Genomic DNA, 13,514 nt, shown 5'->3' with positions numbered 1-13,514 from the left:
GTGATGCATCATTTTCTGTAAGGGGTGGATTTGTAGTCCTTTCAGTTTTATCACTGCAGAGATCTGCCTATACCATCTCCCAGGCACCTGATGCAAACTCTTTTCTAACTGAGGCATCTGTTTCCTAGTTGTCTTTCTGCACACCTTGCCTAGTACCTTTAGCATGTCATTGTGATTCTGATTCACCCCTGATTCACTCATGCCCATAAGTCACACAATATGTCCTTACTTAGTGAGGCTACTGGATTTTTCTTATCTAAATGTATATGTTGCTTTCTTGGAACCTTAGCAAGGAGTTCTATGTACCTGTGATATTGAGCCTGCGATAGTTGTTGCAGTCATTGGGAAAGGAAAAATGCACATGTGAACTTGCCATAGTCATTGTCAGACATGGGCCTGATTTGAATAGAATAGTAAACCATAGTTCTAACCCGTTACACGAATAAGCTGCAGTGAACCACATCATGCACTCCACCCACAGTACTAAATGCACAGCTTCTGGTGGTTATGTACCATGCATCTTAGTCACAGGGAACCACTAACAGACTCCTCTGAAGATTTCAGTGATTGGCCATAGATACAAGTAACCAGGAAGTTCTTAAGATATCCGGGACTCAAGTTATTACAATTTATTAATTGTAAATTAATACTGTACAAGAACCTTGAACATGACCCTGGTAGCATCTCGCAACCAGTGGAAGCTCCTAAACACCATCAATCATCTTAACAGCGGAACTCTGCACCAGCTGAAGCCTCCAGACTAGGCCTCAATAGCAGCCCCACATTGAGGTTACCAATGCATGAATAAACGTGGCCAGGCTATCCCAATTCAATGGCACCTGTAGTTGGTGTGCTAGCAGTAAGTGGTCAAAGGCACTCCTAGCCACTGAGGCTGCCTGAGGCTCAAATGACAAAGAATTATTTAGGGGCGTCCCCCAAACTTTGAACCTGTTCTTTCAAGAAGGAATGCACCTATGTCCAAAGCACACAACTGGCTAATCTCCTGGACATGGAAACCTCTATGAGCTTCAAGAGGTCACAAGACTATCTTCAAACTGAGTATTATAATGATTATTTTTTTGGCCAGGAAATGAAAAGCCCATTGCACATTACAATTATTATGTAAATTGCAAATAATTAGCACAGACTAATGGAATAGATTTGCTTCAAAAGGCTCACACAGTTTATGGCTCAAGAGAGAAAGGCTACCTACCTGTTTCTGTAGGTTGTTTTGGTTGCTAACCATGATTCTTACTGCTGGTGATTTCGCAGCACCTTTAGCTGATAAGAGAGAACAATAGCATCACTGTGATATGAAAGGAGTTTAGAGTTCAAACCATTCATTCTGCCAGTAGGTGGTGGTTTATAATAGATCCTCTCTAAATCCATTTTGCAAATGCTCCTGGGACATCCGTAGCCTTTAAGTGTTACAACTGTTGCAACCTATTCCGTATGTTTTCTTCATTAAAATTAATGGTGCAAATGCATTAGAGTTCTCACCTTTTCCACTGTTAGGCAAATATTTCTGATTTTCCTGTCCCTTAATTCAGAAGTGAACGTATAAAGTTCTCTCATGCTGTGTGGTACAGGATCAGGACTTGGCAGGGGGCAGTTCAGTGTCATAGGGCTCAATATTCATCCCCTAGGTTCCCAGATAAGATACAGCAACATGGGTGTGTCTCAAGAACTTGCAGTTTAATCTAGAAATGCAGGCAAAGATTTTTAAAGGTAAAGTGTTAGCCTGAAAGCCATTGTTTTAAAATTGCATGGCACTCTAGATTGTGATTTATGAAGATGTTGTAGTTGATAATTTCAGAGCTATTGCTCATCCAGCTTGGAAGACTTCTCACGCTGTCCAGCATGATGACCATTACAATTCTTGTGTATATTTGTATTAAGAATAAGGAAAGGAAATGGGATGTTATGGCATTTTGTGCCAATTAGGTTTGCTCACCCATGACAGCTAAACATTTGGAACACATATGTAATACATTTAGTAGTACTCCTCACTGACTTGTATGGATTGAATTTATAATTGTTCATATCTGTGGCTCTATCTTGCCCTAATTCAAAGTTTACTCAATTTGCACCATTATCAAAAACCTTGGAAGTGGTGCTTGTGCAGAAATACAATTATTTATTTATATCCTTGTAGGAAACTCATCCACAGACCGCCATTTACATTCCATCTGTTCAGGGACTAAGAAATCAGCCAGAAACATCAATAACATCTTTATTTCCCAATTTGCTTTCCATTTTATGTGGCTAATTTCATTTGTTAATATTTAGCATACTTGATACTTAACTCCCCTATGGTTTTTAGGTGATGGGAGTCTTTTGTTGTTCTTATCTTAACATTTCATTTTCCCCCCTGATAAGAATTATATGAATAAATTATCTTGAAAGGCCTAGAAAACAAGTACAACTGCATGATCTCCCACAACATTTTATCTGGAGAGTTTCTATTTCTGTTTGGTACCTTTAGGATTTCAATCTTCCAAAAGAGGGAGAGAGAAAGCGAGAGAGGCAGGTGGGGAGAAGTCACCTTGAAATATGTTCTTGCTAATGCAGTATCCAAACAACACAAAACAAAACAAAACAAAACAAAACAAAACAAAGCATTCCAAAGGCACAATTTTATGTTGCTCATTTTAAAAGTTTAAATTCTGATTAGGGGCGATGGACTAGTGAATCTGTTGTGATTGTTTGACTACAGCTTCCACTGCTTCTGACCATTGGCTTTGCCAGCTAGATCTGATGGGAACTGAAGTCCAGCAATATCAGCAAAGCACCTTGTTGCTTACCTGTGCTTTAAGATATGTCAGAGTAGCATCATGTGCAAAACTAGCCTCCACCAGGAGAAGGGATTTTTCAGTAATTGCTTGATGCTGTGCAATTCTTGCCTCCCAGAAAGCTTGCCTGACAACAACACTTGTTTCCTTTTAGGAGAGCTGAAAACATCATTGTTCTGTAAAGCCTTTTTGACAGGTTTTTCCTGCTGTCACCCAGTTTTAAACCAGTTTTAAACCAGTTTTAAACCAGTTTAACATTGTGTTTTTAATTGTCTTTCTGAGTTTTGAAGACAATCACTAAAAGGTAAAATGTAAATTTAATAAATGAGTGAATGAATGACATTTACAATTCAATGGGGCTTACTCTCAGGTTAAGGGAGTATAGGGTTGCAGTGTAATTGTTTGATAACCAAAGAACCATTTCTTATTTACCAACAAGTTGTCGCAAAACTTCCCCCAGGAAACCTCCAGAATATATGAAGTGGTTGCTAATCTGGGCTAATTTTAAAGCATCTGCAGGGTAGCAAATATATATATGGTGCAAAAATAATGTTCCTGCTTTTTGCTTACCTGCTGTGTAGGTAGAAATCCTTTTTAAAACAAATACCTCAAGTGTTTTGATCAGGCTTTTTGTTAGTGTTCTTGAGTCTGATCTTTAAGTTTTAATTGGTTTAGATGAATATAGAGTTGCACATAATTATACAAGGGATTCAGAGACAAGGTCACATTCGGAGAGAGCTGTGCAGACATGCTTCTGCCAATGGCAGACAACTGCCAATAACAATATTGTGTTCCAGATTTTTGGAAGCAAAAATACCACATATTTGTGGTGTGCTCTACTTTTAGAACTCCATAATATCAACTCCTCAATTGGAACAAATCAATACAACTTCACTGACTGACACCAGCAAAAGATCTGGGTTTTCCCCCCTTCCTCTTCTATTTTTGACAGTGTTTGTTGTGCAACCATATTCCCAAGAGGTTACACATAATCCTTAGCTGTTTTCCCTCTTTGAAGGAAGGAATTGAGGGCCTTGCACTCTAATACTTGTGTTTTCCAATTCACTGATTTTTGTACTTTGTTTCTCCTGACCTTTTGTCTTCAAGTGAAATGTTTTTTTTCTAATCTCTCCTATGAGAGTATGTAACATTTCCAACTTAATGACATTCTCTTTTCTGCAGTCTTGGTGAAATGCCTGAATTCTCTTTAATGACATGGCACTCAATTCATACCTGTTGGTCAGCAAAAGCTGCCATTCCCTGAGGTTACCCATAGAGGGACATTGGGCTGCTGGCTTGGTCCGTTCCATCTAGTTATCGCTCTTATTTATTTCACTTATGAATTGCTTCCTATGTAGCATCTCAAAGTAATTTCACAATAGAAGAAAGCATCTGTAAAACAATTGCAAATATAAAAACTGTTAAAACGATTGCATGTATAAAAACAGTTTGAAATCCATTCTCGATGCTTGACTGAGATAAAAGCCTCCACTTCAAAGACTTGCTGAAAGGGGAAGGTCTTCTGCAGGCACTGAAAAGGCAATAGAGATGGTCCCTGACTGATCTGTGATGATCCAATCCACACTAAAGGCCTGATTCAGACATTATGCAGAACAGCCCCCTTGAGAAGATGGTGTCTGCAAAATGTTCTCTTGCAGCTCACAGTGATTGGCTGGGTATATAAAAGATTCGATCTATTAGGTATCCTGGTCCCAAGCTGTATAGGACTTCACCAGTACCAGCCCCTTGAATTTAGCCCAGTAGCTAGTTGACAGCCAGTGTAATTCTTTCAGCAGCAGCATAATATGTGCCCAGTGAGCAGCCAAGCTACCAGATTTTGCATTAGTTGCAGCTTCTGGGTCAACCTCATACAGCATGCTGCAATAATGCAATCTGGAGGTTACCAGCACATGGACAACAGTGGTTGGACTATAGAGGTTTTTGAAACACTCAGCCAAATCTAAATACTTTGTCATATGCATCATAGTAATAATGTGGTTTGCACTGAGATCTCTCCACACACACCCCTTTTGTGTGGAAGGAAGGAGGAAGGTTCGAATTGTGGGTTTTTCTTGTGTCCCTTTGACTTTATTACCGTGTTTTCTGTGTCTGTATCCAACACTTTGGTCAAAGCACTTGAATTTGGTAGAACCTTTAGGGTCATGCAAAACAACTATTGGAATTGGCTGTTGTTGCAAAATTAGAGCTTGCAACAAAAATAACCCTCTTGACTCTCTTACAATGGCTATATGAACACATGTAGGGTTGCAGTGCATATGCAGAGCTCTGTGGCCCCAAGGAACTGCCTTGTTCATTTCAGCTTCAAAAAAGTGCTTTCAATGTGCGTTGATATCAGTGAGGAAGCATCTTTTTGCTTGTAGTTCACATGCTCACTGAAGATCTGTGAACCTTTGCTTATGTTCTTTACATCCTGAATACTGAAGATATGCACTCCTGATGGTGAATACTGTCATAATGGTTCTCTGTTTTCCTTGCCCCCATTTGTTTCTAGTTGACTTTATTCATTGTTTGCTTTTAAATGTCTATAGAACAGTTAAGGAGGAACCACAAAGGACCAGACAGACATTTCTAAATTACTATATTGAGTTAGACATTAGGAAAGAGAGCAATACTTTGGGTCAACCAAATTAAAGTGTACTAGGATTACGCAATCATGCCAAACACACACTTATTGCAGCACCTTATAAAGCATCCCATCATGGATGAAGAATGGCACTCGACAGATACAACTATTTAACTTTATAAATTCCAAGTAAATGAGGGCACATTGTGCCATTCAGAAGACTGGAAAAGGTTTGAGAAGGATGCTAAAGGCTAATTGGACTATCTGCTGTTTTAGTGGCTTTTTCTTTCTGTTCTTCCATGCACAATGGTAGATAAATTGCATTATTTGTCCTACCATGCAACTTAATCACACAGACTGACTAAGGTCTAGATCTCGAAGAGCAGAGAGGAACCAAATCTGCATGCTTAAAACTAGTATCAGGAGGTTTTTAATGGTTGGTGTATTATTATGTTTTTATATTTTTCTGGAAGCTGCCCAGAGTGGCTGGGGAAACCCAGCCAGATGAGCAGGGTATAAATAATAATAATAATAATAGTAGTAGTAGTAGTAGTAGTAGTAGTAGTAGTAGTAGCAGTATGTCAGGAAGAACAATAGGCTAGAACTGTGCAAGGCGGTGGTGGTTGTTTGCAGGGTGTAAGTAGTATTCAGTCATCTGAGCCCTTGCCTGCAGTGGTGCGTTTCAGACACAGGTTTATCTCTTCCCATCTGTTCCTTTTGAGATTGGCTGTGGAATGTTCTGCTTCTCCTGAAAAGGGAAGCATACGAGGGAGTGCAAACCTGATGTTTATAATTCCATCATATCCCAAGGGACATAAGGGTCACATAAGAGATCTCCATGCTACTCTAGAAGTAAGTTTGTCACTAAGTGCATAGACGTGACAGTGTTGGTTATTGACCAAAAAAAAAAAAAATCTTTATCCTCTATTCTTCTATTTTTCCGGGAGCTGGGGGAGAGACATTCTTATTACACCAAGTCGGCACAAGGTAATTCAGAAACTTCAAAGCAAATCAGACTAGCACTTTCAGTACACAAAAGAGAGAGAGAGAGAGAATTAATAGCCTTTGAAGGAGCAAATGCATGAGAGAGCTTTAGACCACAACCGAACTAAAATGGGGTGTGTGTGTGTGTGTGTGTGTGTGTGTGTGTGTGTGTATAATCCCAGCTCATTATACAGCTGCACACACCTATTATAAAAGAGTATGGGTTGTAAATGGGAAGAGCTCCTTTTATAAACAAAGCTCGAAGCTCTTACCAGTGTTATTTCCTTCTGTTTTGTTTCCATCAGACGGAACCCTCTTCACTTCCACCTCATTGCAGATGCCATTGCAAAACAGATCCTGGCAACTCTCTTCCAGACCTGGATGGTGCCTGCAGTGCGCATAGACTTCTATGATGCAGATGAGCTGAAGGTAAAGTAAAACAAAATGCCATCATAATCCAAAGGCTCTTTTGTTGTCTGTTCACCCTGTTCATAATTGTATATAATTGAAGAATCAACAACTAGAGCGGGCATAGGCAAACTCGGCCCTACAGATGTTTTGGGACTACAACTCCCACCATCCCTAGCGAACAGGACCAGTGGTCAGGGATGATGGGAGTTGTAGTCCCAAAACATTTGGAGGGCAGAGTTTGCCTATGCCTGAACTAGAGGCTTGGGGGCCAATTATGGTCTTAAGAGGTGCCACATGACTCACCCATCCCAGTTACAAGGTTTGAGTGACAAAAGCCACACCCAAGTAGTCATACTCTGGACAGGGAAATGATTTGAAGCAGCCGGGGGGGGGGAATTTCCAGTTTGTATGAAAATGTTTAGAAACTTGGCATCTGAAGACAGAGGCATCTGAAGGTTGTGGCAGTAATTTGTATGCCATATCAAATCAGTTCCATGCTAAACTTGATTAAAATCCCGTAAAAAGGTAGAAACAAAATTTAGCAAATTGCTCTGCTAATTAAGGAAATTTCAAACCACTCCATGTGTTAGGAGGAAGTGAAAACAGATTATAATTAGAAGAAATGGCAAAGGGGAAGGATCATATGTCAGAAAATACTCTCACTTAAAAAAAAAATGAAAGAGATGACTTCAGGATGTTTCACATATTAAGCAGCAGACAAATATTGACCTAGATGAATCTTCCTGCTGAGGACTGCATTTTGAGGAAAATTGAGGCTTCATTATTATTTAAAACACAGAATCCATACGCAGTAGATTATTTAATTAATTAAAACTGCAATCTTTTCCTTCAGAGTTGCTTCCTTTCTCTTCATTTTCACAACTTCAAGAGAGAATTTCTTCCATTGTTTGAGGTGGCTTTACTAGTATTTTGCTTGTGATGGCTGCTGCCACTCATCCTAGCCAATGTGGTGCCTTCCAGATATTTTGGCCTACAGCTCTCATCCACCCCAGCCAGCCTACCCAGTGATCAGGGATGAGGAGACTTGTAGTCTGAAAAATCTGGAGAGTACCATGCTTTTAAGAAGCTTAAGTTCTTTCCAGGTTGATTTTCTATCCAGATGGCAGTCAATTTGCTCACAAACTTCATATAGTCAAATGGTTGGACAAATTGCTTCCATGCAGGACACTGTAGAGCAGATAAACAGAGCAGATGCTTATGATTTGCTGTTCAGCAGAAAACCAAATTTGGGAAAGTGAATTAGCTTTTTTATCAAGTGCTCTTGAACCTTTCAAGAATCCTTTGTATGCTCTGGGACATCTTCTCTGTATATGGATGCTCACCCCTGAGCTACTGCTGATGAAGGATACATCTGTTCCTGTTTTATTTCTGGAAGTTCAATGAGAAAGCTACCCTCAGAATCTGACAATGTGACTTTGTTTCAAGGGCCCAAGGAGGGAACGTGACACCAGTAAATTTTGAGTTCTGATTTGTTGCAGTAGCACATCTTCATGTCCTGTCACCTTGAGCAAATAAAGGCAGATCTGCAACACTTCAATACCATTTTTTTCCACCGACTGCAGCATTGTCCTATACATGTCTGTCATGTCTGACCTCTAACAATCCCTTACGCACCTCTTTGTGGCCTGTTAAGCCACTTCTACTCAACCATTTTACTTTAGCTTGAAGGTTCCTACCCTGTGTGAGAGACTTGGTATAGAGTGAGGCCTTACGTGAGTGGGAGACAGGGAGGGAGTGTTTATGTTGCTGTTTCCTTGATACTATACTGCCCTTAATGCTCTGGTTGCAGATTATGGTTAATGCATTCAGTGATTTTTGCGGCAAATGGTTGGCTAGGCATTAGCTGTGTTGTGTGGGTACGGATGGAGGGGATGTTTCAGATTGAGGTTTGTACATTTGCTTGTTTATTATAAAAAATATTTGTGCACCACTAGTCATAAAACTAGTTCACAATCAACATACATACGGTATGTTGAAGATTGCGAAGGTTGTGTTTGAGAGGTGTTGAGAGTAGCGTGGTTGCAGCTTCTATCTCAGTTAATGTATCTTGTGGAAGCAAAGGTACAGCACATAGCACAGCATGTTGTATACTGAACAAGAAAAAAATGTGTGTGTTTTTTCCAAAGTTGTTTTAATCAGTTTGGGCCGAAGTTCTCAGTAGTAGTTGTATTTTTAATTCTAGTCTTGCACCATTTTTTATGGTTAATGCAATAAGGTCAAGTGTTCAGCTTTCCATGAAACAACATCTCCTGCCAAATTACCGTATTTTTGCCCTATAGGACACACTTTTTCCCCTCCAAAAATGAAGGGGAAATGTGTGTGCGTCCTATGGGGCGAATGCAGGCTTCGCGCAGTTCTCCGCAAGGTGCGGGAGCCCAGCGCTGGGCTCCCGCGGCTTGCGGAGAGTTGCCTGTTCTGGGGGCTGGGGTTGGAGGAAGCTCAGGCTTCCCCCGCCCCAGCCCCGCACCTGGGGGGGAAACAAATATTTTTTCTTTTATTTCCCCCCCCCAAAAAAAAACTAGGTGCGCCTTATGGGACGGTGCATCCTATAGGGCGAAAAATATGGCATGTTATTCTATGGGTTACAAAAATAATATTGTGTAAAGTCCATCAGCTCCTTTCTTGGGGTGGTTTGTTTTCTCCCTGTATAGAGTCAGTGTCATGGTCCAGTTTATGGGTGGTTGAAGTCCCGTCTGAGGACGTCGGGACCTGGGGCAAGACGGCAGGGTGGGAGCAGAAATGGGAGTCCGGAAGCCAGGAGTCAGGAAGCCAAGGGTCCAAGGGTCATGAAACCAGGAGTCAAGAAGCCAAACGCAGCAAGTCAGGTTGTGTGTTGCTGTGGCAAACAGCCAAAGGGAAATGCTGACCTTATATCCCTTCCCGGCTCTTGCCACCAGGTGCTGTGAGTTACCAATTGGCCTCACCTGTGCGGCTGCGCCTTGCCTCTTCAGAACAAACTTAGCAAAGCCCCAATCCTGCGAAGCCCTACTGGTCACAGGGCCTGGCTCCTGCATGCACTCCTGACAGTCAGAATGTATTGTACATAAGTTCCACGTTTATGCCTGATACCTGGTTTCCTTGACAACCATTGATATAAATAGTTATAGGCATAGTAAAACTATTACTAGTAGATCTAGGAATCAGATAGAGGTAACTGTAGAACCTTGTTTTCAGTAACAAAATATGGAAGCTTTATTGTGAAAGGATTTCCTACTGTCCAGCCAATACCCTGAGAGCTCTAGAACATCCCTAATTATATATCAATTTGAGGAAGCATTCAGGTTAATGTGTCTCTTTTTTACTTTTGACCAAGAATCTATGGTCAGTATGTGAAACAGAAATTTAGGTGTACCACTGCTTATTGTCTTACAATGTCTTATAGCTTATCCACTAAAAAGCTTTTTTGCTAAACATGGTGGTTTCTACCAAAGCTGTCACTTCCTCCCCTTCTCAACAGAGACTGCTCCTTGGTGTTGAGCTTTCTAGAAATGTCATTAACTCATATATTGGAATTGCTTCTGCACCGAAATAGCTGGAATGAATCATATTGAAAGGTCGTCCTAAAGGGTCACCCTAAAGTTGGGAGCATTAGCCTACAACTCATTTATATTGTACTACTAGCATACTGTAGGTGCTTTATAAATATTAAATGATTGTGAGCAACTGGCCACATTCTTAACAATCTGAAAATATTCACAAAATGGAGCTGTCTGCTGATATCTAGCAAGCAGAAGAGGTCTCTCTGCAATTCCATAATATTCCAGTATTCATTGAAGGGTGAACTGGATTTTTGCAGTCTTATTCACTTTCTCCAGTGCAATTTTGGAGAAAAATCACAGGTAGCCTGGAAAGAGCTCCACGAGGGCCCACCACGTTCAGTTGGTGGTGCCTTGTGCATACCTTTCTTTTTTCCATTTAGCTTCTGTAAAGACATCAGTAATCTGCATCAAATGATGTCATCGGCTTTTATCATAATTAAAAGAATCTTCGTACTTGCTGCTGGGGAGCTGCAAATATATTGCTGTGAATTAGACATACACATCATGATGGCTGGGAGTGGAAGTGTGTGGAGCTGTGTCCCTCCAGATGTTGTTGGACTCCCCATCCATCAGCCCCAGTCAGCATCACCAATGGTCAGAGATGATGAGAGTTGTTGTTAGAAGAAGAAGAAGAGTTTGGATTTGATATCCCACCTTTCACTCCCTTTAAGGAGTCTCAAAGCGGCTAACAATCTCCTTTCCCTTCCTCCCCCACAACAAACACTCTGTGAGGTGAGTGGGGCTGAGAGACTTCAAAGAAGTGTGACTGGCCCAAGGTCACCCAGCAGCAGCATGTGGAGGAGCGGAGACGCGAACCCGGTTCCCCAGATTACGAGACTACCGCTCTTAACCACTACACCACACTGGCTCTCAATGTTACAACAAGTAAATTATTTAATCACCTTCAAAGCCACCAACTCAAGGTGATTTACACATAAAATAATTAAAAATGCAAAAAACCCAACAGCAAATACATTTAAACCAAAACTAAAACCCTAACAAATTGACATTCATGGTAAAGATCCATTTATGCAGCTGTGAAAGTCTGTTCTCTGCAGCATTATGGGCCTGCATATGTAGCAGTGGGCTACAGCTCGTGAGCCAATAAGGTATATAGAAAGCGCCTCAGATTTCACACATGATAACAAAAATTGGTTGTACACTATCCTTGGTACGAAAATTGGTTGTATAATATCTTAGGTTGTGCGAGAATGTGGAAATCAGCTAAGGTTGTCTGGGCAGAGGAATAGAATTCTAGCCCCTAACTTCATCTGGCTAGCAGGTGGAAAGACTAAATGCCACGCTTAAGGACTTGCTTGAGTACACTTTCCCTGAAACTGAAGATCAGGACAGGTTGAAGGTTTCGCTTGCTGAATCTGCAACTCTTATTCCCAAGACAGGTATTGTAGAAAGAAAAATCTGACAGGAACATGATTAGCATGTACAGTTGACTCTGGCATTCCTCTGTGTTTGTCAGTAGCACTTCTCTCAGTAATTGTGTTACTGCTTGTTCTTTCAAGCTTAGTTTGAGGTCTTTTTATTATTTCTTATTTATTTTCCGTATAGCCTAGTTTCTGTAAATGCAGTTATACTGGGAGTGAAGGGATGAAGTTACATGATATCAAATTTGAAATAGACTAGTGGTGGCCTAGGGAGCCCTTATTATGCAGTTCTGAATCCTTAAACTCCTTGCTTATTAACTCTTGGAAATATTAGGATAGAGCCCCAAGAAAAAGGAATATTTGATGCTCATACGTATTAATGTACACTGAATCATGTCCCCACCATATCCTTTCATCTGTCATTGTTCTTTTTGTGCACTGTTTTATCTGTTTTGGACTTCCAACTTCCATCAACCTCACTCAGCATGGTGATCAGGGGCAATGGAAGTTGTGGTTCATCAATATTTGAACAGTCACAGTTTAGCCACACCTGTTTTATTGTCTGCCATGCCATCTTTTGAACCGTAGGAAACATCCTAATAAAAGGCCTAGAAAGTAAACACAGACATGTGATGTAACAATCACACATCCAGCAACGGAGGAGTGAAATGCTAACAGGGAGACCATCACTCTCTGAAATTTTCAGCACCTCTAAATTATGGAGCCCTTTGAACTGCAGCTGCCTAGCTCAGCTGTCTATATGTGAACCTTGTCTGTATGTGAAAACCACAAGAGTAGATTTTGGATTTGATATCCCGCTTTATCAGTACCCAAAGGAGTCTCAAAGTGGCTAACATTCTCCTTTCCCTACCTCCCCCACAACAAACACTCTGTGAGGTGAGTGGGGCTGAGAGACTTCAAAGAAGTGTGACTAGCCCAAAGTCACCCAGCAGCTGCATGTGGAGGAGCGGAGACGCGAACCCGGTTCCCCAGATTATGAGTCTATCGCTCTAAACCACTACAGCACACTGGCTCTCAAGTAAAACAGTAGAATAATATAAACACAGCATCAGTAAAAGCAGAATAAAAAAGGCACAGATATAAAAAGTATGAAAATATAAAAAGAGAGCTTCAGTTGGCAGCAAAGAGAGTATAAAGATGGTGCCAGATGAGCCTCAATGGGGAGAACACATTCCACAATTGGGGTGCCACCACTGAAAAGATATTTGGCAGAGGTAGTTGGAGAAGGGAAATCTGCTAAAGAGTGACCTCAGGGGTGATATATGTGGGAAGAGGCTTTTGACCTCAAAGGTCAAAAAGAGTACTCTCTACCCATGAGTTTTACTTGTGGTGCAGGAAGCAAGTTGGCTAGGTCCTTCTGCTAAATCCCCCAGATCAAACCCTCCGGCACCTTACACAAACTGGGACTAAATTGTGACGAATTGTTTGATTCCCATTTGTGTCATTAAAAAGAATTAGAATTGACACAGCTTTGTAGTTCACGGCTGGCTTAGATTGCAGAGATGAATTCGGCATTATGAACATGTTCCCAAGGGGCCATTTGGCCTAGAGAACTTCCATAATAAGTTCAAGGTTAACCTCAGAAAAAAAGTGTCTGGTTTCACAACAGTGATTGACATACCTAAAAGAACAATCAGAAGTGACTCTCAGCCATGCATTGACATATTGCCATGGGTAATAGCCTGAGAGCAAAGGAATTAGTAGCTGTTTGAAGGTGACTCTTCTAATTCAGGGCAGGTATCATTTTTGCAGCTTTCTCTGTTTTGTGCATGAATCTTCC

The 13,514-nt window shown here is 41.0% G+C and overlaps 1 protein-coding gene across 1 annotated transcript in view; it reads left to right on the top strand.

The window, feature by feature from the left end:
- Positions 1 to 13,514, top strand: part of LARGE1 (LARGE xylosyl- and glucuronyltransferase 1) — a 317,228-nt gene that overhangs the window by 166,529 nt on the left and 137,185 nt on the right. The window contains exon 5 of the mRNA XM_083462155.1: positions 6,666 to 6,789. Coding sequence (XP_083318281.1) covers positions 6,666 to 6,789 — 124 coding nt within the window. The remainder of the gene's footprint in view (positions 1 to 6,665; positions 6,790 to 13,514) is intronic.

Source organism: Podarcis liolepis, assembly GCF_965112155.1.
Source record: "Podarcis liolepis genome assembly, chromosome: 10".
Taxonomy (NCBI): Eukaryota; Metazoa; Chordata; class Lepidosauria; order Squamata; family Lacertidae; genus Podarcis; species Podarcis liolepis.
Note: the sequence above shows the minus strand (reverse complement) of the source record. Positions and strands in the feature narration are given on the sequence as shown.